This window comes from Alligator mississippiensis, chromosome 1, assembly GCF_030867095.1.
Source record: "Alligator mississippiensis isolate rAllMis1 chromosome 1, rAllMis1, whole genome shotgun sequence".
Lineage (NCBI taxonomy): Eukaryota > Metazoa > Chordata > Crocodylia > Alligatoridae > Alligator > Alligator mississippiensis.
In genome coordinates this window covers 384869519-384896083 of record NC_081824.1, presented here as the reverse complement: position 1 = coordinate 384896083, position 26565 = coordinate 384869519, and the positions used below count along the sequence as shown (strand labels likewise).

Here is a 26565-nt window from a genome sequence, read left to right as displayed (position 1 = left end):
AGGGAGGGGAGAGAGAGAAGGTGCTGGAAGAAAGAGAGGCCAGAGGGTAAGGAGGCCACCTGATCCTCCCTTCCCCTCCCCCCCGCCAGATTTATTTTCTGTGTTGTAGCAAATGGGAGGAGGGCAAATTCAAGGCAAACTTCCAAAAATTATGTTCTATACCTGGAAAATTACAACTAAGTTATACATTTTCTGTATATAGAATTTATATATGGGGGGGGGTCATCTTATTTGAGTAAATATTCAAGGTCATCATATCCGAGTAAATCTGGTACCACATTAAAGCTACCCAGCTTCCAGGTCAATGCAAGATGGGACGTATGTTATAACAATCACAAAACGTTAACACAGAATCTGCTCCAAAAAATTACTCAAACAGAGTCTTAATATTTTTTTAAAAATTTGAAAAGCCTGCATAGCTACTCATAAACTGTACTGGTTTATGTCATAAATGTATACAAATATCAAGAAACTACTTGACAAACTTCTACTTTTAGTACATAAAAGCATATCGCAATAGAGAAATGGAGCATCAGATGACAGCACAAAAGAAAAACCTCCAAAAACTAAAACTGATTACTGATATAATGCAAGAGCTATCCAAAGTTTATCATCACCTGGTTTCTCTGTACCGAGAACTTGACTGAGGAGGACTGTGATTTAATCTTCTAGAAAACTTCTTCTCTCGCTCTTCCTCTTTAATTGTCTGGATTTTAAAGACAAACAGCAAGTCAAAAGATGATATCAGAATGCTCGAAGCTTTGCAATGAACCTTGCATATCAAAGTTTTGCAATAGTTTTAATAAAAGCTTCACAGAAGCTGAGTGCATTTTTTGCTGAGTGAAATGTGCATTAAGCTGCAACTTGATAGCATATTTGTCTGTAATGGAATAGCTTTTGAAGACTGATCAACTCCAAAATTTCAAAGAATGTTCTAACAGAGGGTTACCAATCATCTGACCCTCAGAGGTAGGTCATCCAATCTGTGGGGTTTCTCGTGAGCTAGACCAGCGTTTCTCAACCTGTAGGTCACAAGAATATTTCAAAGGATAGTGAGCTGTAGCAGGGCAGAAAGGTAGCAGGATGGCACCTGTCCCTGCAGTGGAAGGACATGGGGAAGAGCTGTGTGGCTGTGCTAGCTGCACCAGGGGCAAAACCCATGCTTGCAATGGTGGGGTGGGCTAGGAGATGCTGCTTGGTGGGGCAGGGCCATGACCAGGCTGCCTAGTGCAGTATGACAGTCCCAGCTTAAGAGTGGGGAAGGGAGTGCCATAGGACTTACCTACTCCTCCCTCCAGCTTCTGCTAGGACCAGACTCGCCAGGCTGCTGCCTGCATGAGCCTGAGCTGCTGTAGCCACCACGCTGCAGCCTGAGTGGGACAGGAATGGCTGGGGGCCCCTCTGGAAGGGCTGGGGGGACAGGAGGCTAAGGGTCAGGAGTGAGAGACACCAGCATGGCCCAGCGGGCCAGGAGACTGGGGGTTGGGCACTGGCAAGGCCAGGAGATGTGGGTCAGGACAGGCCATGGATCTTGGCAAATGGGTCCTGGTAGCAAAAATGTTGAGAACCACTGACTTAGCTGGAACTCCTGTCATGGTGAAGGCCAGCAGCAGTCAACAATGGGAAAACAGAACGCACCGGTGGCTGCAGCATAAAATGCCCAGGTGCCATGCCAACTCAGCAGTTCCAGCAGCCATGGCGAGAAGCCTCACAGCCCAGATCTGGTGGGGGGGCAGTCTGACCCGTGAGAAGCTTCATTACCCAAACCCTGGCTATGGCCTACCCTCTGGCTACTGGCAGAGAATATGGCTTAGCATTCTTAAGTTTGAAACCCCTTTTCTAATACCAGTTCCCAAAGATGGAGATTCCACAGTCTCGCTAGGTAACCAATGCTTGACCACCCCCCATGATCAAAAAGCTCCTACTAATCTCCAACGTAACTTTTCTCTGCTGCAGCTTGAGTTCATATATGTTCTTAGCCATTAGCAAGAGGCTTTTTGCCTCAGTTTTGATAACATTTTTAGGCCATATGGGGGCCAACATAATCATGCAGGCAAAAAGTCCTGCCTCATGTTCCTGAACTTGCACAGAGATGTGGGAGTTATGGCAAACACAAGAAGTTTCCTAACCTTAGGATCAGAAAAACAGCCAATAGGTAGCATGGACTAAGGACTCCATTGTAATAAAAGTAACCTCAGTTTCAGAGATATTTCTCCTTAGGTAGCCTCTATCTAGGAAGGCTGAACTGAAAACCAAGACCTTGGACCCCCAACTTGTGGTAAAAAAGAAAATATTCTTCAGAAGAGATTCTGTAACCTGTAAAGCTGTATTTTGGAAAGGTGTATCTGATGCCAGATACATCACTTCCAGAAACAAACTGCTTCTCTAAAGAGAAAATTTCACTTCTCCCTAACTGCTGAAGCAGAACATGGTGGTGCTGTTGTTGGTCCTCCTCTGGACCAAATACGGCAGAGAAAGACCCTGCAAGTTCTTTGTACCTCCTTGAGGTCTATCATACCACAGCTAATCCTCCCTGAGGTGTGGAGGGTTCTCCTCTGAAAATTAGAGAACCTGTGTGTGCAGAGGTCAACAGCCCCCAATGGTGAAAAAATATGTTGGGGACTATTTTGAAAAGCTGGACGTGTATAAGTCCATGGGGCCAGATGCAACACACCCCTGAGGATGCTGAGGGAGTTGGCAGATGTGATTGCAGAGCCGCTGACCATTATCTTTGAAAACTTGTGGGGTTTGGGGGAGGTCCCAGATGACTGGAAACAGGCAAATATGGTGTCCATCTTTAAGGAAGGGAAGGAGGAGGATCCAGGGACCTATAGACTATCAACATGGAACAGGTCCTCAAAGAATCTATTCCTAAGCACTTGGAGGAGAAGGTGATTAGGAACAGTCAGCATGGATTCACCAAGGGCAAGTCATGCCTGACCAACCTGAATGCCTTCTATAATGAGATAACTGGCTGTGTGGATGTGGGGAAAGCAGTAGACATAATATACCTTGACTTTAGCAAGGCTTTTGATACTGCCTCCCACAGCATTTTCGCAAGCAAGCTGAAGAAAGATAGGTTGGATGAATAAACTATAAAACACATAGAAAGCTGACTGGATTGTTGGGCTCAATGGGTAGTAATCAATGGCTCAATGTCTAGCTGGCAGTCAGTATAAAGTGGAGTGCCCTAGGGGTTGGTTTTGTTCAATATCTTCATTAACAATATGGAAAATGGGATGGACTGCACCCTCAACAAGTTTGCAGATGACACCAAACTGGAGGGTATAGTAGATAGACTGGAAGGTAGGGCTAGGATTCAGATCAACCTAGACAAATTGGAGGATTAGACCAAAAGGAATCTCATGAGGTTCAACAAGGGCAAGTGCAAAGTTCTGCACTTAGGACGGAACAATCCCATGCAGCAGTACAACTTGGGGACTGACTGGCTAAGCAGCAGCAGTGCAGAAGAGGACCTGGGGATTACAATGGACAATAAGCTGGAGATGAGCCATGCCCCCTTGTTGCCAAGAAGGCTAACACAGCATACCAGGATGCATTAGTAGGAGCACTGCCAGAAGATCTAGGGAAGTCATTATTCTGCTCTATTTTGCACTTGTGAGGCCACATCTGGAGTACTGTGTCCAGTTTTGGGACCCCCAGTACAGAAAGAATGTGGACGAGGTGGAGAGAGTACAGTAGAGAGCAATGGAAATGGCTGGGGCACATGACTTTTGAGGAGAGGCTGATGGAACTGGGTTTACTTGATCTGTAGAACTAACAGGGGATTTGACAGCAGCCTTTAACTACCTGAAGGGTGGTTCCAAAGAGGAAAGAGCTGGACTGTTCTCAGTGGTGGCAGATGACATACAAAGCGGAACTGTCTCAAGTTGCAGCAAGGGAAGTTTAGGTTGGATATTAGGAAACACTTTCTCAGTAGGAGGGTGATGAAACACTGGAACAAGTTACCTAAAGAAGCGGTGAAATCTTCATCCTTGGAGCTTTTTAAGGGCTGGTTTGCAAAGCCTTGGCTGGGATAATCTAGTTGGGGATGGTCCTGCTTTGAGCACGGAGCTGGACTAGATGACCTTCTGAAGCCCCTTCCAACCATAATTTTCTATGATTCTATGATTTGCTCATTCCAGTTTATTTGCAACATCAGTAAACGATATGAAGGTGAAGACTGAGATACTTCAGAACTTGGGGGGGAAGAGGGGTTTAATGGGGGCTGCTTCACATTAAGAACTTTGTTGCCAAGTAGGACTACAGCCAGAGATTTGCACTGAGCCACTCTCTACATTATGCTTGGCTCAAGGAAGTCCATTTTACTTTTGCTGGAAGTTCATTACATCACTGCCCAATCAGTACTGCACAGAGTCATCAACCTGCATCATCCAAAGGACATTGTCAATGAGGAGGGATGACAAAAGAAGACAGCATGCCTACAGTTTAAGGTTAGGGATAGAAGTACAGGAAATAGTTAATGACAGCTGAGTTACCCATGATGCTACAATGCTTTTGATCAGGCTCCTCTGCCTGCAGCAATGTCAAGAAGTAACTGTGAATATGAAGTCAATAAAAACAATGAAAAGAAGAGGAGCAGCTTGCAATATATGGCAAGTTTAATGACAGTATCCTGCAAAACTATTACAGGTTATGGATGAAAGAGCATGAGCATCCATCCTCCTGCTCTTCTTACCACCTGCCAGCTCAGTCCACGTACGCAATGAAATATGCAACCTTTTAGTAGTAAATAATTTAACAGATCATCCCTCTATGGGGACAACATACTGATTAAGGATTCTATAATATGGTGTAGCAAAACTATGGCTACATATATATTTTTATTTAAAAAGCAGCTCAGAATGAAAGCTGGTTTTCAGCCCACTACACAATTGCTGGGAGGGAGAAAGCTATCACTCTAATAGCCTTAAAGCGCTAAGGCAGGACTGGCCAACCTGCAGCATGTGCCACAAGTAGCATGGGAAGCTTTTGTGTGTGGCCTGAAGCAGTTTAGGGAGGGAATGTTCCAGAGAACAATGCAGCAGATAGGGCAGGGAACAGAAAGCTAAGCAACAGTATGGGAGGAGGACAGGAGTGGCCCTCTGGGAGGGTGCCTGGCTTACCTTGTACCACACCTGCCAAAAAGGCTAGCCCCCATTACACTAGTGTCAGATTCTGTCCTCAGATGTGGGTGCGAAACATTCTCCAATATCTCATGCCTTGTTCTTTTAATCCATTCTTATTGCTATAGCTTAAGTTCTACAGTGCGTATTAAATTGCATATACTGTATTATAAAATATATTGATGTATTATGTTAAAGTTTGGTTATACAAACATATTTGTTGGTTAAACAAGAACAATGAGAAAAGTTGTGTATTAAGATCGAGTCTTACCCAAATTCTTACCTCCTCTTTTTTTATGTCTTTTTCTTGATGTTGAAAAAATTCTACTTTTAAGCTTCCTGATGATGGCTGTTCTGGTGGAGGTAGATAACTCTTTGTATTCACAGCCTCAAAAAGTTTTTCAACAAAGATCTGAGTCTCTAAAAACAGAAAGTTTGTATGTACTTTACAAATGCCTGAGATTCAGAAACCCATAGTTTGTGTTTTTAATACATTCACTAAAATATTAATTACATCCTCTCTCAGGTAAACATTTCAAAGGAAAGTCCTGCCTGAATACTTGCAAAGATTAAAAAAAGAAGAATAAAAAGTACCAAGTCATTACCTAAGCCCTCCGAAATCTGTTTTTTTAAACCTTTCCTACCTAATTATAATTTAAATCTGACCTTTCCCATTGCTTACATTTACAAGCCACTGAAGAATGCTACTTAACATAAATATTATGGATTTGAATTGGTATTAAAGTAACAACTACTAATTTATTTGCCAAATACAGGGTTCATGAACAGCATCATTAGAATATAAACTGCACTGTGGAAGTTATTTAACCTAAATGGAAATAAAGAATGAAGGAGTGTGCTACATAATTAAATTGCTACAAAACATATTGCTCCTAAAACACTGATCTAGTCATTACATATTTTTAAATATTAGTTGGACAAAATAAGGGATAAAGTAAATACAATTACACATATAATCTTAATAGTCCCATTTATCAATATGCGACTTTTTATTTTGCAATGCATTATTTCACACACCAGGGATTTACTCTTGAATAAAGCTGTTGGAAAAATGTTAAGATGTTGCCAAAAAAAAGAAAAAAAATAATCACACTAAATGTTATTAGGTATATGACAGTGGTATTCTATTTCCATATAAGATTTTCCATGTTACTGACATTTTATAATTAAGTTTTAAGGATGACTTTTCATCAACACAAACAAACTTAGTTTTACCCACATCTTGCATCTTCCAAATCAGGAGTATTTGATATAAAAAAGATGGTAAGATAAGCAAAAGACATATATAAACAGAGAAAAATTACCCCTAAAATTATGCAATTTTTCCAATCAAAACACCTAACTGGGAGCTATAAAGGGTAGTCAACATCCTTAATAGAAATACATTAGAGAAAAGGCACAGCTCCTGCCCCCAAGAGCTTAATTTTTTCAGTCACAGAGTATCTACAAAAGCAGTGGATACAGAGATCCTGATCTAATCTCAATGTTAAAGATTTTTAAAGCTATAAGATATATACCTTTTTATAATTTAACCGTGGTGAAAGGTTTCATGGAAGGAGGACACAATGATGGAAGCTCAAAGAATGCACCCACCAGTGGCACACATTAGTAACCAAGGAGGAACACACTTAAGGCAAAATGAAATAAACTGAAATGGATATGTAGGACTGTCAGAGTTTGCTTCTGTAGTGATTTAAACCAGAGCTGTCTTGAGCCCGTTTGCAGCCTGAGCTCCCATTTGGTCACCACTCCACCCATTGCACTTGTGGCAGCAGCTGGGGTTTTAAGGCATCCCACCCTTCTCCTGCTTCTGGTTCCTGCAACAGAAGTAGAGCCAGGCTGCATGCTCAGGGAAAGAGGGAGCAGAGAGGGGTGGGAGGAGGGAATCCACCCCCCCCCCCCCCAACAAGTGTGCTGCTTCTAGCTTATCTGGCACTGCATGGGCAACCCAACTGCTGAGAAGCTGGACAGCCCTAATTTAGGTTGTCCAAGTGCTTTATAACAATGGTTCTCAACCTTGATAAATTTGAGGCAAGCCTTGGAAAATGCTTAAATTTTGACTCGTTTTGTGACTGCAGAAAAAAGTAATAGAGCACGTGCAATTCTTCTGCTGCAAAGAACTGAGAATACACACACCAGCTCAATGCTTTTGACACTCCTGGGAGCCTATACACATGTAGTAAGGCTGCTCCGAAGAGCTATAATTACAGCATGGAACAGACTTGATTAATTAAGTCTGCTGGAGCATGGTAATTACTGTGCTCCAACAGACTCCAGTGTCTTGTGTATCAGCATCCACGCACTGAAAAATGGTGACAGGGGATGTTTTAACTAAAGCTCATGTGACTAGCTTTAGTTAAAGCCTCCCCCATTGCCATTTTTCAACACAAGGACATGAGATGCTCTGAGCGCTCTGATTAGAGCAGCTCTCAGAGCCGCTCTAAATAAAGCTCCCCCTCCCCACTCTCAGATCATAGGTATAAACACCTTTTAATTCCCATTTAAAAATCTCTGGGTTTCTCTTGAGGATCACATTTGCACACCTAACAGTGCTAACGTTGTGCGGCAACCTGCAACATCCTTGAAAGGATCTCAAGGTACATCAGGGTGCTGCAACACCCTTAGTTAAGAATCGCTGCTTTATAACAACACTGTCATACTTTTAAACAGAAGCCAAACTCTTTATGTTTATACTTTAGAGATCCAAGAAAGTTGTCTAAGAACACATACATTTCACACCTCAAATACAGAGTGCCAAATGCATGTAGTTCAATTACCAATATTCCTGTCCTTAATTACACAACTGCTAAAAAGAATTAATATATTAAGCACAAGATTAATGCTTACATAAATATTACGGAATATCCCTATTTTAGATGTTAGAGATGTAACCTAAGTAGCTAGTTACATGCAATAAAGCCTTGTGAAAAGAATAATTAATTCTAAATTAAATTAGAATCTATGAACATTACAAAATAAAGCATCTCCATGAAGTTTTATAGTCACAAAAATTATCTTACCCTTTTGAAGAAATACATCCAGCTGATCAACACACAATGCCTTCAGTTCTTTTTCACTTTTATCCTTCTTTACCAGAGCAAGAACATATTTAGCAAGAGCTGATGGATCTGCATCACATCTATAAATAAAAATGTAAAATTCAACCAAAAACTGAAACTGCCCGCAACTGGCAAGAGAGACATGTCAAGGGCCTCGCAGTAGTCATATTAAAATTAATGGAAAATATATAATCAGTTTCAGCAGGGATCAGTACAGATAAAACTCCCTCCAAGATTCTTGTGAATATCAATATTTGCCTTAACATATTTTCTTTGAGCAACAGAAATTCCTCTTATCTTCATAAAATGATGCAAGTTACTTTTATTTATTTATTTTTTTTTAACAGAGAAAAAAAAAAGTACATTAATTCTGCCAAGCCCATACAGAAGAAGCACAAGGAGGCAAGGAAAGATTACTGAATAAGCAGCCTTACTAAATCTCATCTCAAAGCATATTGGTTAGGGGATGATAATTTATACCAGATTAGTTTCAACTTTGAAGCAAGCAGATATGAATGTTGCCTTTACCTTCTCCATCTCTCTCTTTCTGCTCCACAAAATGTGGACTGCCCCTTTATCTGAACATTATTGTGGAGTAGTGGTCATATGAATATCACCATCGAAATGTTACTAGAATGGGTGATTTAGGTAGCAACATGAATTAAAATGGCAGCAAGGGTCAACTGACTTGGAGTCAAAGATTTTTCCATCACTTCAGTGATGCCAGGATTTCAACCCTGATGCTTAATATCATCTTTCTCTCCCGCTGCTCAGCATAACAAGGCTGAAGAATGTTACACAGACGAAACTGCCAACCCAACCAAGACCTCTGCTTAGGCAAGAACAATATTCTGAAAAGGATGATTACCTCTGAAATGAAAGAAGAACTAAAACACTGTGTATTAACTCGCAAAGATAAAAAGCAAGTTTCTTGGTATTTTATCATTTAGTCCCATCCACCTACCAAAGGAGGGGTGTTCTCTAAAGCAGAGATTCCCAAAATGGCAGCCCACAAAGCTCTTGGTACGTAATCTGCAGACAGATGGCTAGTCATACTGGAACAGCTCTATATCCAGCTACTAGCCACTTTAATGCTTTCCCTTCTTTTCCAGTTATAGAATTGCTCAAGCTGCCACCAGGATACTAAGTCATTAGGAAAAAGACATGTGCCAGTATAATCACAAATCGGTAGAAAAGTGTCCAAGAAGGCTGTTAAAATAATCTACACCATAAAACATTTGAGAACTCTTTACCTTTGAGTATATTTGCTTTAGCATTTCACTTAGTCTTTCTGCCATGTATTTAATAATGTTATGTAAATGAGCTGGCTAAAAACCTTTTTTTTTTAAGTCCCTAGGAAAAGTACTCAAATTCCACTATTACCTAATGCTACAACTGTTCACTAGGGCACCCCTGGGGAAGACCAGGACCAATGGATACAAACTCCTGGAAGGCCGCTTCAGGCATAATACCAGGAAAAATTCCTTCAAAGTCAGGCTGTCCAGACTGGAATAAATTCTCTCCAGAGGTGGTGCAGTCACCTACCCTAGAGGTTTTCAAGAGCAGACTAGACAGTCACTTTTCTGGGGTCACCCTAACCCCAGTTGTCTTTCTCCCTAGAGCAGGGGGGCTGGACCTGATAATCTGCAAGGTCCCTTCCAGCCCCTAACAATCTATGAATCTAGAAAAGATGAGTGCTAAAATAAACTGGAAAGGTAAGACTAGGTGTTGAAGATTTATGTTGAAGAGAATGAAGACAAATATTTATATTTTAGCTGACATTTGACACGTGGAGTGACTTCACTAAGTAATGTTTCAGGCTTGTAAAATACCATTAGAAACTACATGTGATCAGACAATTAAAAGGTCAAGCAAATCTAGACACAGTTATGTTTATATATTTATCTAAATTCAGAGCTTCAACCTAAAAGCTTCACAAGGTCTGCTGTATAGGACCTAACTTTTCCAACACTTGCAAATTTATGGCAACTCTTCAAAGATTTGTTTTTATTAAAGCTCTGATCCCTGAAAAAGTGATTATGCAAGCATTTTTTTAAGTAAAGATAACTTCTTCACAATTAGAGTGAAAAGCTGGAAAATAACCTAATCATACCCTAAAGACTAAGAAATCAAAATACAACTGTATTTAGCCGAATCCAAGGCGACTTTGAATTTAATGATTCCCCGCAACCCCAATAATTAGAATCTAAACATGGAAAGTTATAAATAATATAATTTTCCATGCATAGGATCTAATTAGTGGAAAGCTGTCTTAAATTTGTGGTGCGTCCCCCACTACTGTGGCAAGACATCCCACCCCATCCCCTCAGTGCCTGTTTGCTCTGTGCCTGCCCCTCCCCATGTGCCCCCCCCCCATGCCTGTGCCTGTCCCTTGCTGGACCTCCATTCCCTTCAGCCATCACCTCCATCACACCCTCCTTCCCCACTACACCCTGTCTCCCACACTCCTTACTGGCAGTCAGCAGCACCAGCAGCCCTGGCCCAGTTTCAAGGAAAAGCAGAGGCAGTTTCCAGCCAGGTTGAGAAGGACCAGAGCTGGAGCAGAAGATAAGGGGGCTGAGGGGAGCAGGTTCTCCCCACCCTGCAATGTCCCCTGCACTCCACTGTTACCTGTCAGCTTTGTGCTCCTGAGGGATCCCTGGCACCCAGCTGCTGGACTTGCAAACGACTTCCCCCCCCACCCCCCGCCTCACTATACCTCATCTAACCAGAACTAAGCAGAAGAAAAGTTTAATAGGCATCTTGGCATTTCCCAGTCCCAGTATGGGAGGCCTATTTCAACTTGATTGACTAAAACTCGTTTGTCAGGTTAGGGAACCCTGAGGCAAGAGACCAACTCAGAGCTGGTATGGGCAACATCTGAACAATGGTTAAAGGTTCATCACAACGCCCAGCCCGTTGGAGCGCTGACCACAAATGCTGTCATACTTTTCCTGAGATTACTGGTGGAAGTCCTCCCCATAAAGTTTATGAGCACTCCAAATAATCCCCTTAAGTATGTTCCATGTGCCCTTGGAATTTCCTGCTTTAGAAAACAGACCAAATCAAGGTACCAGTAAATGACTACAGTAAGTTCTGAAAGTCATGCTAAGCTGAGGCTTATTCACAACACGGAAAATACAAAACACTAATGCTAACTTCACAGTGCCAGCATAGCTAGGCCATCTGAGAAGAAATAAAGCGGTATCCCTTCCAGTTTATCTTCTATAGTTATAATAATTTCAAGCTGGTTCCTAGGTGTCTGGTTACTCCTTAAAACCTTACATTTTTACTGGTCGTTGATCAGTTTCTTGAGACATTACAAACCAGATAACCCCCTGTCACTGGAAAAGGTCTTTCATATAAATCAGTGGGTAACGCGTAAGGGGTATATTGCCTGAGAGCACCAGTGCACCCTCCAACCAGCCGCGCTCACCACTTAGGCAACAGGCAGAGGAGGCAGCCAGGAGTGCCGGTGCCCGCCCCCACCCCGCAAGCGCTGGCCAGGAAGTAAATTACCATGGTGCTCTCAGAAGCACAGCGATTGGCCACACAGGAGCCTCCCCGGTCACCAAGATCAGCCATGGGAGACCCCCCCCTTCCCCTCACTGAGGGGGGCATGTGCCCCCCCCTCCTGACTAAGATGGCACCAGTTGCCCATGATTTAAATTGAAACTGTCTAAATAATAGGATTTTCCCTGTCAATTATAGCTTGGGACTCTTGATTTACACCAGGCTTGTCCAATATACGGCCCGTGGGCCAGGCCCGCCAAGTCATTTTATCTGGCCCAAAGTGGTGGCACCGCCACCGCGGAGCGCCGTCACCAAGCGCGGAGCTGCCGGCAGCGCCGCCACCACAGAGCATGGAGCCATGGCAGCGGCAGCGGGGCAGCAGCGAAGCGAAACGAGGCGGGCAGGGCCGGCCCACAGGCCCCAACTGGCAGTGAGGGAAGGGGAGCTGCTTACCCCCACGGGGCCAGGCTCATCAGTGAGCCAGGTCCTGCCGCCGCTGCCCCAAAGAGAGACAGCACCCCACGAATGCATTACAGGCAGCGATGCCAGCTCTGCTCTGCAGAGCCTGCAAGGGAAGCCTTGCACTGAGGAGAAGGGAAACCCCCACGAGACCCCACATAGCTGCGGCAGGGTCCCAGGCACGCTCGGGGGAGCAGGTAAAACCCGAAGGACAGCAGGAATTCACCTGCAGTCCCCCTACCCCAGCCCCAGCACTGCAGGGAGAGCTGACACTCTGGGCTGGGGGGTCATCCCAGAGACCCCCAAAAGTCCCACCCAGGGGCCCGTGCACACTGAAGAGTGGGTAAAACAACCCCCCTCCCCGCCCCACAGCACACAGAGCTCATACTGAGCGAGGGGGGGAAACACTCTATAAGACCTCCAGACCCTGGGCAGCATGTGGATTGCAGGGTGGGCACTGCCCCCATATCTGCTCCAACGGTGTGGCCCGTGCCACCGCCACTCTCCCAGCACCAGAGCTGGGGCTGCAGCTGGTACCCCTGCCAGCCCCAGAGACTCCCAGCAACCTCCATAGGTGTTTTTCTTGTTGCTTTCCACCTGACTACCTCTTCTGGATTTCCTGCCCCCACCCCCTGCCATTTTTACTGGGGGAGGTTGGGGGTGGAGGTTCTCAATTATACAAGGTTGGGGTGGGGGAACTCTTGGGACACTCTTTTCTGCCTAGAAATTGCAGCTGAGAATGTGACAAGTCAGAAGACACTCAAGTGATTTCTCTCTCTCTCTCTCCTCCCCCCCCCCCGAGTGAGGCTGTTCAGTTTGGATCGCCGGCCCACTGGGTGATAAAAAGTTCATGATCCGGCCCCACATTCAAAAAGGTTGGACACCCCTGATTTACACAATTAAAAGAATGCTTTGAAGAGGCTGGACTAAGAGTATAAGAAAGCTGTAAAGCAGCAAACAGTCTGCTCCCAGAGGGAGAAATCTCTCTGACACCATCCGCTGTTGTTCTCAAGAAATAGGGATAAACAGATAGTCTCTTTTCAGCGCCTCTTTAACCTTCAATGATCCTGCTAGGATCTTTGCCTGTCAACAAAACACCTAAGAGCCTTGGATTGGTGAGATCCCAGCTCTCTCTCTCTAGTTCTCTTTTTTCTCTGTAGGCATAGCTTTCTGAACCTGAATTTTATTAGTTAAGCTTGAGCTAGGTTTCCCCAAACACTCAACTGAACCAGGGTAATATTGTAATTGTTTCCGTCTGTTTTTCTTTGCATGGCTATTACTACTAGTACCATCTTTAATTTCATATACTTAGCAATAAATAACTTGTATAGTTAAACTGGTGGTAACCGGGTGCATTTTTCCTTCTCTGCTTCCCCTTCCCCACTTGCTCTGCCTAAGGCAAAGATCCTTGTAAAGCCCCAAAATACTGTGGGGTTCACTCATCAAGAGGCAACTACTACTAGGAAAGTTAGCACATCCCAATCTTTTGCCCTAAGTTTGAGACACATAAGGGGATCAGTGGGGTTCCGCAGGGCTCGGTCCGCGGGCCTGCACTGTTCAACATCTTCATTGGCGACTTGGATGAGGGGGTGAATAGCACCTTGTTCAAATTCACAAATGACACTAAGATGTGGGGGGAGGTGGGCATGCTAGAGGGGAGGGACAAGCTGCAATCAGATCTGGACAGGTTACAGAGGTGGGCAGATGAGAATAGGATAGGTTTCAACACTGACAAGTGCAAGGTACTACACCTGGGGAGAAAGAATCAGCAGCATACCTACAGGCTGCGGAACTCCCCTCTCGCCAGCACAGAGGCCGAAAAGGATCTTGGAGTCAATAATGGACTCCAAGATGAACATGGGCTGCCAATGTGGGGATGCAGTCAGAAAGGCTAACCGCACCTTGTCATGCATCCACAGATGCATCACGAGCAGGTCCAAGGAGGTGATTTTCCTCCTCTATGTGACCTTGGTCAGGCCCCAGTTGGAGTACTTCATCCAGTTCTGGGTGCCACACTTCAGAAGGGATGTGGACAACAGTGAGAGGGTCCAGAGGAGGGCCACTCGCATGATTAGGAGGCAGCAGGGCAGGTCCTATGAGGATAAGCTACAGGATCTGAAGCTGTTCAGCCTCCACAAGAGGAGGCTGAGAGGGGATCTGGTGGCCATCTATAAACTGGCCAAGGGAGACCAGCAGGCAATGGGAGAGTCCCTGCTGCCCGGAGCACTACCAGGTGTAACAAGGAACAATGGCCATAAGCTGACAGAGAGCAGATTCAGGCTGGATATCAGGAGGCACTACTTCACAGTCAGGGTGGCTAGGATCTGGAACCAACTTCCAAGGGAAGTGGTCCTCGCTCTTACCATAGGGGTCTTTAAGAGGAGGCCAGATCGACACCTTGCCAGGGTCATCTGACCCCAGCATTCTTTCCAGCCTGTAGCAGGGGGTCGGACTTGATGATCTGCTCAACAACCCTACTAACTATGAAACTATAATGCCCTCTCCACAGCCTGTCATCCACCTGCACTGCCCTTGTCTACCACACAGCCAATCCCCAACCCACACTACACATGCCGTATGCAGCACAGGACCTGAACCAGCTGGAACAGACACCATGTGCAGCACACATTCTGGACCAGCAGTGCAGGCACCACACGCAGCATGGGGCACAGCTTGGCTGAAGCGGGTGCCACATGCACTGGATCTATCATGAGGCAGGGGAAGGGAGTCCATGAGCCTGATGACTCTATGTTAAAGTCTGGTTAAGCAAGCTTGTTGGATACACAAGAGTAATGAGAAACAAGTTGTTCATTAAGATCAAGTCTGGCCCCTGATCTAAGGCAGTGCAGGCCAAACTTTTTAGAAGGCATCTCACAAGCTAAGCCCAGCATCCTCCCCAAGCACCACATCCATTCACTTCCCCTACCCGATCTGTTGCTCTGCTTTCTGCCTGATCTCTAACACTGTTCCCTGTTTCCTCCTTGTGCGTGTATCAGCTGTGAACCATACACACAAGCTGCCTGTGTCACTTGTGCCACCTATGCCACACAATGGCCACCCCAATCTAAAGCAATGAAAACCTCCCTTTTTGCTCACTCTCTCTTTTCAAAGCCAAATATGCTATTTCAACCATTTATTTCGTCTCAGCCACATAAATTATTTATTTTGGCAAACCACATCTATGTACAGGGCACTTATAAAGTTCTTATGCAACTTTAAACTTTAATAACTTTGCATATACACATGATATCCAAAGATATAAACAAACTGTAAATGGCAATTTAAAACATAATTCATTAACTTTGGAGCATAGTGTAAGCTATGCATAGGGTGAGGATCATAAATGCAATTCATGAAATCACACAACAGCAACTGGAAAATGTTTCCTACAAGTTGGAAAATCAGAATGACTCATCACAAAAGATGACAATTATGTTGAAGTTTAGAAATTTGAGCTATACTGTGTTAAAACTTAATTTGCATTTATTGTGTTAAAACTTAGTGCTTTCAATAGCCGTTTACAGTTTGCTTTATCATGTGTACATCCAAAGTTATTAAAATGTAAAGATGCACAAGGATTTTATAAACACCCTGTATTTTACTCTTTCTTTGACAGTATATCATTAAAGGGTTGTGAAAGTCGGACTTCAGCTAAGGACTGACAACCTGAAAAGGCTGAGTTACGCTAGACAGCAGCTTTAGAAAAACATGTATCTTAATTCAAAACAAGTGCATCAGAATGGGGCAGCATATTTGGCAGCCTCCATTAACCTGACCTGCCACTATCTGAAAACCTCCAAGGAATACCTGACCCAGAAGCCACTATATCCCATGGCATAAACTTTGAACACAGGGACACTAGGACTCCAAAGCAAGAACAACTTGCTGAAGTATTCTTAAAGCATAGAAAATGAAGAGAGATGTGCTGGTAAGTTTAGAGTAATCAAAGAATCTAAGGGTGATATGCAGGGATCCTGGTTTTCCCTGATAAAATAAATAACCCCAATTTTTGGATTAAAACAAGTAACCCAAAATCCACATTTTTCCACAATTAAAATAAAACACTACTAAATAGAGATTATCTATCTATCTATATCTGTAGATCTACACAAATATATATCTATTAGTGGTGTTTCATTTTAATCATGGAAAAATGTGGATTTTGGGTTACTTGTTTTAATCCAAAAATTGGGGATATTTATTTTATCGGAGAAAACCAGGGTCCCTGGTGATATGAGTCTACTTGATACTAAAAGATAAAGGTATCTAGTTATCTGTTTGTTTCCATGAGCATTTTAAGTGATCCAGACAGTGATAATGAATGTCCATGGAGTACTCTAAATAAACTTTACCAAACAGGTACTAATTTAGTAGAGCTCGATGGGAGGAAACAACAGCGACATCAACAGTGCATATGCCCATCTGAAATATTTAAAAAACTACTCAGCAATTAGAATGAAGAAAGGTGGAGCGCTTAACAGATGGAAAGAATCTTTTCTTAGTTTCCATCTCAGACTACAGCTGCCATCGGGAAAGGAACCTGTGTTACATACAGGGCAGCACATTAAATTCTTTGCACACAAAGCAACCTCGGACAATACCTCAAAACATGAACACAAGAACATCAGCATCCACATTCTGGTCAACCCCATTTTCTCTTTACCTTCTACCAGATTTTCATCTTTGCAGCAATTAGAACAAGCTTGATTTTATGGCAGCATTTCATTTCAATAGAAACTTAATTTTGCTAAAAAGAAGCTAAGTGAAAGAGCAAAATATAAGAACACAAACTGTGGATCTTGTGCATTTTCATGGTGGCCCGAGGAAAATGAATTGCTGCAAAGAAAAACAGCCCTTCTGGCAATTCTTCACTGATTTCTCACCTTTTTGTGCCACTTTTGCAAGAAATCTCATATTGCAAACTGGCCTTTTGGTCACCGCTGCTGCTTGCACACCGATTCCTAGAATCAGTCATGCATAAGCAGTGTTTGTCTGCAGAGCATTTTATAGCTTTGTAGCCATCTGGAAAACATATGCCAAATTGAACCCATCAAATTTTAATCTGATAGCTTTACTAAAGTGTGAACATTGCCAATCACTTAGGAAAGTGGTGGAAGGGGCAAAGACAGGCTCCTTCATCAAATCCCTTTGTTCTCAAAAGGGCAATTAATTCCAAAACAAGTTCACTATTTTAACTGTGTACTTATATCAGGAACCCAAACTTAAAGATGACAGTTGAAAGTAGCTGCTGAACGCTCCGCTCCCTCTTATTTTAGAAATGGTTAGCAAGATAACACAAGGTGCCCCTATTAAGTATGAGAACTTGAACATAGTCAACAAATACTCTGAAACCAGGTGTCTGAAAAAACAAGCAATCTTAACCTATGCAAAATACTGCCTTTCTAACTCATGTAAAGTAGGTGAGTGCACACATATAGTTATCCCATCCTGTGTTTAGTCCACAGACTCTAGTAGCAGCTGTCATGTTCAGACTTGGGCTAAACAGCACAAACGTTGTAGCTCATTCATCTGTCTCTAGGAGTGGTTCAACTCTTAACACTGGCCAAGAAGGCAACCATTATGCTCAGAAGCACTGATGTATTTGAAGGCTGCCCTCCACCCAGCCAGGGGATGACTAGAGGCTGCTCTGTAGCTCCCTCTAGCTCCAGGGATGCTGTCAGGGGATTGGAAAGGCTCACTGACTAACTTGCCTCAACAACTACTGCTACCCTTTACAGTTCCTGGTGCTTTCATGGGCTGGAGCACCAACAGCCCTTCAAAGTTTCTAGACTACAGGCACGTTCTGTCACTCTCACTGCCAGGGAGTTATGGATCGCTGTGCAATACTGAGAGACAGGAATACCTGTCCATGTGTTAAATTGTTAAACCTTCCAGAGACAAAGTTGCTGTTTTAAACAGCAAGTTTCCTGTCATGAATCTGCCATTTTGGGGCAAGATCAAACCTTTTTTTAGCATGACAAAAAGCCTGAACATGTGACTACAGGCTTTTTGTCACAGCAAAATACCAGACAAGGCGTGACAAATATAACATGTGTCAGAGCCCAAAGCTCTTTAGTAAGCAAGCAATGAAACAGACACCATCAAAGACGTTCCTTCTGTATTAGATTAGGTTGCTGCTAGCCATGCAGGGTTGCTCTTGCTACAATTATTTTTAGCAAATGTTTAAATCAGGATAAAACATTCTAAAGAGTTTACAAAGGAACATTACAGCTTCTTACACTCCTCAAGAGGCCTGACAATTAGAAGCAGCTTCATGGTTTAGTAGTTCCCTGCAATTCCGAAGCAGCTGAGACTCCCTTTCTCCTTTATTCAGGGGAGTTCTCCACTGAGATACACCCAAGAGGGAGGGGAAAAAAAAAAAAAAAGTGTCCTCACCAACGAAAAAGCAAATAAACTTAGCAAAACTCTGAGATGTCAGAGGCATACATGTTTATTTACTGTAATGTACATAAAAGCAATGTTAAGGTTTTGCATTAAAGCAAAAGCTTGACAAAACTAAAGTATGTATTGCTCTTATGTTTCTATTAGAGACAGAAAAAAAATCTTATGGGATCTAGAAACACAGCATAGTAAGCAATAATAAAAATTGAAAGGAATGCCCTCTCTCTCACCTTTGTTTACTGCCACCCGTTTAATGATCTAGGTAGACAAAGCATGCCTCATCACAACCGACTGTCACCAAATAGTTTTTTTCCTTGCCAATTCTCTTAAGTAACACTACAGGGAAAACTAAAACTGCCAACCTAATTTATGAAATTGCAAGAGCTCACCAAGTAAAAATTTGAGCACAAAAATACGAAGTATCAACAGTCAACAGAAAAAATTGTGAAAACAGGGTAAGATGGCACAAGAATAAAAAGAGGGAAGAAAAATATTGGAAGCTCATGATGACCAGGTTAATCTGACAGCTTGTTCACAATATTGTAAATATTATATGCAATTTTCTTACGAATTAAATGTAAGCTTTTTTTGTATTATTCCTATTGTAATAAGCAATTACAATACCATAATCCCATGGCAATTCAGATAATTAACCAGAGCAAAGAACATTTTCCATTTTAATGAGGCTATGCCCACATGGCACATAAACTTTATCCTTTAATTCACATAAACAAAAAGTTTTTGATAAATCAGTATTAACAAACTGAACAAAGATGCAAAAAAGATCTGAGACTACAGCAGGAGAAGAATTAAATACCTAGAACCTTAAGCCACTATGAGGTGAAAGCCAATGTGCCAATAAAATATCTTAATTAACTTTATAGTATGGCAACATTTTGTTTTAATTACCTCTATGTAAAATAAAGTAGAAAATGAAGAGAGATGGCTTAACCTAAATACTACCACTGTTAATGATGTCACCTGAGACAAACTGTGAGAGTATGCTCTCTACAGAGATAACAACCACTTGTAGGGTAGAGAAGCAAGAAAGGTAAAAAAACAACTATTGCTTAGAACTTTGCTAAAACAGATCCTGGTACAGGTACTCCTCACTTAACGTCATCCCAGTTAACATTGTTTCATTATTATGTCACTGATCTGTCAGAGAACATACTCGTTTAAGTCACACAATGTTCGGTTATAACAACATTGCTTGGCCACCACCTGCTAGAAGGTGACGTAATTGGATTTGCTTAACATCATCCCACTTGAAGTTGCATTTTTCAAGAACATAACTATGACCTTAAGTGAGGAGTAGCTGTAGTCTAGTGAATACTACACACTAATGGTGAGATCCTGCACCTATGCAACAGGCAAGCAGCAGAAGCCAGATGAGGGAAGGGGAAGCATGGAGAGTTCAGTGGCAGGCAAACAATGGAGGGAACAGTGCCCAGACTGAGCTGCATGGCCCACAGATTAAAACCTGAGAGGTCAGATGTGGCCAATGCACCACCAGATGCATAGCCCTGGTTTACATTATGGGGTCACTGCTGCCAGAACTGTGCAGGCACAACTATGACAACAGAACTCCCAAGCAGAGACTGCAAGAGTGTCAGAAGAGGGGTCCCCCCCCCACCCATGAGCACATTTACATCACCGACTGAAATGATAGAAGCCCTGTTGCCAGAAACCCTCTCCTGTCACCATATCTGCATCCAGATGACAGGTTTTGCCTGCAAAGCTACATCAGCAAAAAGATGCCATCATTTCCCACCTCTTGCCTACCATAGCCATGACTGCAAAATTTGTAGTGAAGCCTGCAAAGCATACAGCACTTAGAGACCAGGCAGTGAAGTGATCTTTGGCAGCCAAGTTGGGTTGTAGCTGCCTGTCCCTATATTCCACAGACTGACTTGCAGTAAGGTTAGCCCCAGCTGAGTGAAAGCAGGCAAAATGCAAAACACTGTAAAATGTGTTGGGCCCACACTCACTCACATGGCACTAAGATTCTGGGGAAATGTTTCACGGTTCTCAGCACTCCAGAAAAATGAATTTTGTACAAGAACTTGTCTGTGTTTCCTGGAGGGAACCATGGGAAGGCATAGGAGTACTAGCTGTGGTAGCCTGTGTTCTGGAACAACTCTTCTATCTCCAACGCAAGCTGCGGTCTACATCCAACTAACAGAGCAGCCAATTTGAATAAGAAGCATGCCCACACTCCTGTCAAGATAGAGGTCTACCTAGGTTCTGCCAATGACTGTGGAACAGTTCAGAGTTGGAAAGGTAAAATATCTCTCTCTCTCTCTCTCTCAATGAAACCAGAACACCTCCACTCCAACTCACAGCCTGCATGTTCTAGCATTTACTCAGAGACAAGTGATACTGACCCAATACTTCGAACGCAATGCCTAAAACACACACCTACTTTTTAAATCCATCTTTTCCCCAGTAAAGTTTATCGCCTCATTTTTAAAGTAGAGTGCAACAGAAAACTAGCTTGCTTTTAATAACTCATCTAATTAAAAAATTAAGATTTACAGTTCTGTTTCTGTAGGAGTATCACTGAAGTTGAGCTTCTTAAGTTTTTAACTTAGAGACATTCTAATTTATAGCCAGGTGCAAACAGACATTGTTTCTCTCAGGAGAGTCACTGCTCTCAGAGTATGGAACTGCTGGTGCCCCCAACCTCAGTTTTTCATTGGCCTTCATCTACTAGACGTCAATTGCTGGATTATGGATAGAAAACCAACCACTAGCTTGATTCATTGAAGCATATGGCTCCATGGAGTACACTAGCCAACAAAAAGATCAAAGAATCAGAATCTTTTTAAGACTACAGGCAAAAACTAGATAAATACGAATCTTTCCTCCCAATAAAAGAGTTAGGTATTTTAAAGTCTGTTCAAACTAAGTTGGTACACATCTACGAGGGGAAACTAGCCACAGCAATTTTAGTAAATACTATCCATTAACTGATTATTTGCAAGAACAAATGCATAGGATAACACCTTTTATGCAGACTCAGGAAATCCAAGTGAGCTGGAACTTTTGCAATCTAATTTTTAACAAAGCATTTTAGGTTTGCTTGGATATTACAACATGCTTGTATTTTGTACTCAGTGCAAATAATAAAAAACTAATACAACAAGATGACTTTTGCACCACAGGAATACCTATTCACACTACCATCATAGTACAGAGAACGGCTGTTATAACATGAACTTTACTTAAGTGTCGAAACAAGTAAAAACACAGAACACAGAGACTAAATAAGAATTAATAAGTTCCAAATCAGGAAGACACTTGGATATCTAAATCATGCTTAACCCATTTTAAACAAGATCCTACAAGTACACCCATGCAAAATATATCACATGTCAAATAAGAAAACCTAACCTATAAAAAAGATCTAGGCTCTACCACAAGCTCAAGTATTTCATGTTGTTAATGTGTTTTAATTCATGATGGGGCCTCTGAAAACAACCAAGAAACTCATATCGATTTCCGTAAGCTTTGAATCAGGCCCTACTAAATAAAGGTCTCCTGGATACATTTTAAGCATTTCACCTCGAGTCTTAATCAAGCTTATAACCACCCCATGAATTATATCATGACAGACATACAGATTAAAATGACATAGTCTTTTTATTCAGTTCCAGGTAGCTACTCAAAGTTATGAAGCAGTGTCCGAAACATCTGAGAGTGTTTTAGCTGGGTTACAGCAAGACAGAACTTAGGGAGTCAAATGTATCTGAGCTATCAGAAATTACTGTTTCACTAATTTCTACCCTGGGTTTGTCAGAAGATATCAGGCTGCCTTGTGTAGAGGCACAGATGTGAGCTGGGAGAGCTAACACTACTCTGTTTCTGGATGAGCATGTCCTTAAAAATCAGGTTAGTTTCAAGTCCCTTCCTTATAGGAATCATTCTCAGACTTTTAAGACTCAAGATAGAATTGAGGCATCCCTCCAATAAGTGCCAGCTCTTAGTTTTCATTTGTTTCTTAGGCAGCAGAAAAACAACAAAGCTATTTTCCTTTGTTGCAAAGAACTCAAGAAGACCCCAACAAGTCAGGCGGATTTTAACGCTATGGATTCTGCTCTCAAATCCCAGGGTTTACCTTGCAAATCACGTTTGTGCACCTAACAAAACTACCGCTGTGGGGCACCCACGGCACCCCTGAAAGGACCTCAAAGCACCACAGGGTGCTGCAACACCATGGCTGAGAATTACTGCCCTACAGTGTTTCTCAACCCATGGGTCACGACCCAGGAGCGGGTGGCAAGAACATATGTGTTGTGAACAAATTTTAAAAATGGATTCACCTTTAGTGGAAAAAAATTTAGGGAAGTGGGGCTTTTCCCTTGCAGGCTGGCACAGTTTCAGCTTGCAAGGGGCTGCTTGGGACCCCACACACCATTTCCTGCCCCACGCACTGGGAGGGCAACGGTTCAGGAGTGAGGGTCACTGGTTTGGGGATGTTTACAAATGGGTCCTGATCCAAAAAAGGTTAGGAACCACTGAACTAGAAGCTCCCTTGAGAGACTCTAGTTACAAGAGGGATTCCACATATTGCAGAGTGCTCTAGTTGCACCCACGGACTCTATGGAAATGGACCCAAGACGATGCGCGGGGGGGGGGACTTCAATGACTGGCGTGGACTGCAGGTGCACGTTGTGTGCGTGGGCTTGAGAGCACCCCCAGCGCCAGGATGTCTCCTGCCTCCTGCCCGGGCTCGGGGGGTCCCCGAGGGCCCAGGGGTGCGGGGCCGCCGGGTACTCACATGGGCTCCAAGGTTTTGCTGAGCCAGGATTTCAGCGCCTCGAAGTTTTCTATGATCATTTTCACCACCATCCAGAGCGGCCCGTGCCCCGCCTCTCCGGCAGCTCCGGCAGTGGCGGCGGGCGGGAGCCGAGGGGCGGCTCCCCCTGCGCCGGCAAGTGGACCCGGCTCCCCCGCCGGCCGCCTGGCACAGCCGCCGCTGCCCCGCTCCCGCTCCGCCGGCCCGCGCCGGAGGCCCCGCGCCGCCAAGGGGGCGGGGCGGGACCGGCCGGGCGACTCTGTGCGACCCCGTCCGCTGCGCCCTGCCCCGCGGCCCCGGGAGCGCGCAACCGGCGGGGAGGAAAGGTCTGACTGGCAGACGCCGCCAGACACCCGAGCGACGGCAGCTCCCAAAAGAGCCAAACGCCTCCTGCCCACCCCGACCCCACCAGCCACGGCAGGAGCAGGTAAGATGGCGGCCCCGAGCGCTCGCGAGAATAAGAAACCTCGCGAGAAAAGAAGGCGCGCCGGTATGGCAAACTGAAGGGAAAGGGAGGGGTGTGACGCGGAGGGGCGGGGCCTATAGACGAGGTGAGGACGGGGGGTGAGGCAGCCAATGAGAGTTGGGGCGGAGCTTCGACAAGGGGGCTGGGAGGGGGGCAGGCGGGGACCTTTAGGACTCCTGGGGTTGCGGGAGTGACCGCTTAAATTAAAGCCTGTGCTCATTGCACCAGTGCCTTTCCTCTGACCGAGTCCTGGCGTAGGCTGATTGCTTATGGTAAATACATGCCTACATACGTGTCTGTAGGGTGTGCAGGCATGTATTTGCCATAAGGAATCAGCCTGAGCAAAGACTCGGCCAGAAGAATGGCACTGACCGTGTGTGTGTGTGTGTGTGTGTGTGTGTGTGTGTGTGTGTGTGTGTGTGTGTACCATACACACACATGCACACAAGTCATAGCTAGATAGAGATGAGCCATAGACATACACACGCACACACCCATATCTTTTATTAGACCAACTAAAATAGTGTGTGTGTGTGTGTGTGTGTGTGTGTGTGTGTGTGGCCAAGCACCTGCCGGAATTTGAAAATATTGTTTTTTTTTAAACCAGAGCCGCGGCTGGTTTCAGCCGGTCCTGGAGCCATCATGGCCTCACTCAGAGCAAGGCAGTGGATGGCAGCGGTAGCCACTGCTTACAAGCTTCCCCCTCCACATCCAGAGGAGTGTGGGGGGAGCAGTGGCTGCACACGGACTGGTGACACAGGGTGGTGGATGGTGGCGGCAGCTGCCACGTGCAAGCTTCCCCCTCCTCATCCGGGGGAGCAGAGGGGAAAGCTTAAGAAGTGCTGGATTTTCGAGAATTCCAGATTTTTGAGATCAGGATTATGAGGTTATACTGTATATATATGTATATGCTAAATGCATGCAAACACACCATATATATGTGTGTGTATATAGTATATGTGTTCCATCTGCGTAATATATGTGTGTGTAGATGTTTGCATTGGTATATAGAGCATCTCCTATTCCCTGCTGCCCCCCTCCGATGAATTTATAGGCATCCACAAGATCACCTCCTAACCTTCTCTTGCGAAGGCTGAAGAGATCTAGCTCCCTCAGTCTCTCCTCGTAGGGCCTTGCCTGCAGGCTTCTGACCATGCTAGTGGCCCTGCGCTGAACCCTCTCAACATTCTCCACATTCCTCTCGAAGTGTGGCACTCAAAACTGGATGGAGTACTACAACTGCAGCCTGACCAGTGCCACATAGGTGGGAAGCATCACCTTCCTGGACCTGTTCATCATGCATCTGCTACTGCATGATAAAGTGCAGTTAGCCTTGTTGATTGCTTCGTCACATTGACAACTCATGTTCATCTTGGAGTTAACTATTACTCCAAGATCCCTTTCCGCTGCTGTGCTGCTGAGAAGGTCCGCCCCCAGCCTGTAAGTATGTTGGTGGTTCTTTTGCCCAGGTGCAGCACTTTGCACTTGCATTGTTGAACTGCATCCTATTTCCTTCTGCCCATTTTTCCAACCTGTGTAGATCCACCTAGATCCGTTCCCTACCCTCCAGTAGGGTAACTTGGTCCCATAATTTGGTCCCATCATCTGCAAGCATAGACAGGGTGCTCTCCACATCTGCGTCCAAGTCACGGACGAAGACATTGAACAGCACCGGTCCAAGGACCGAGCCTTGCAGGACTCCACTGCCCACTTCTTTCCAGGTTGATATCGACCCGTCCACTACTACTCTCTGGGTGTGACTCCTAAGCCAATTGGTCACCCACCTGATTGTGCAATCATCTACATCACAGCCTGTTAGTTTATTTATGAGAACAGAATGAGATACTGTATCAAAGGCCTTCTTAAAGTCTAGGTAGATGACATCTACATCAACTCCTGCGTCTAAGCATTTTGTGACCTGGTCATAAAAAGAAACAAGGTTAGTCAGGCAGGATCTGCCTGCAGTGAATCCGTGCTGATTTCCTTTCAGCATTATTTCTCCTGGGCTCCCACAAGTGTGATCCTTAATGATTTTTTCCAGAGTTTTCACAAGGATAGAGGTGAGACTAACTGGCCTATAATTTCCCAGTTCTTCCCTCCTCTCCTTCTTGAAAATGGGGACCACACTGGCCCCTTTCCAGTCCTCTGGGACCTGACCGGAACACCATGAGTGCTCAAATAGCCATGCCAGCAGCTCTGCTATGACACTGGACAATTCCTTCAGCACCCTTGGATAAAGTTCATCCGGGTCTGCTGATTTGAACACTTCCAGCCCCTCCAAGCGCTCCTTTACTAAGTGTGCGCTAACAGTTGGTGAGCTGGTGTCCCTCCTGTGTTTATCTATGATCCAATTGGAAGATTTGTCTTCATCTGTGTCTAAGAATACAGATGCAAAGAACTCATTGAAGAGCTCAGCTTTGTCCCGCCTCTCTGTCACCAATTGCCCTAGTTTGTCCTGTAGGGGGTCGTATGCTACCCTGCACCTTCCTTTTGCTTTCTATATACCCAAAGAAGGACTTTTTGCTGTCCCCAATTCCTGTCACCAGCTCAAGTTCTAATCCTGCCCCGGCCTTCCTAACCAATTCCCCACAAGTGCAAGCCAGGGAGGTATACTCCTCCTTGGTAGCTATCCCCTGTTTCCACAGCCTGTATACCTCTTTCTTTGCCCTTAGGCTTTCCTGGACTTCCCCGTTCAGCTAAGAGAGCTTCTTGGCCCCT

At 44.3% G+C, this 26565-nt stretch overlaps 1 protein-coding gene across 5 annotated transcripts in view; it reads right to left on the bottom strand.

Moving 5' to 3' along the window:
- Positions 1-23808, bottom strand: part of RBM26 (RNA binding motif protein 26) — a 94100-nt gene extending 70292 nt beyond the window's left edge. For 4 of the 5 annotated variants that reach the window (XR_009461702.1, XR_009461762.1, XM_019488609.2 and 1 more), the window contains exons 1-4: positions 23364-23808; positions 8168-8286; positions 5398-5546; positions 618-706 (exon numbers count right to left, since the gene is read on the bottom strand). Coding sequence is in view for 3 of the 5 variants with exons in the window: in XM_019488609.2 (XP_019344154.1) it covers positions 618-706; positions 5398-5546; positions 8168-8286; positions 23364-23434 (428 nt within the window). In the remaining 2 variants the exon portion in view is untranslated. The remainder of the gene's footprint in view (positions 1-617; positions 707-5397; positions 5547-8167; positions 8287-23363) is intronic. The other variant, XM_006261902.4, reaches the window with a different exon arrangement.
- Positions 23809-26565: the final 2757 nt, after the last annotated feature.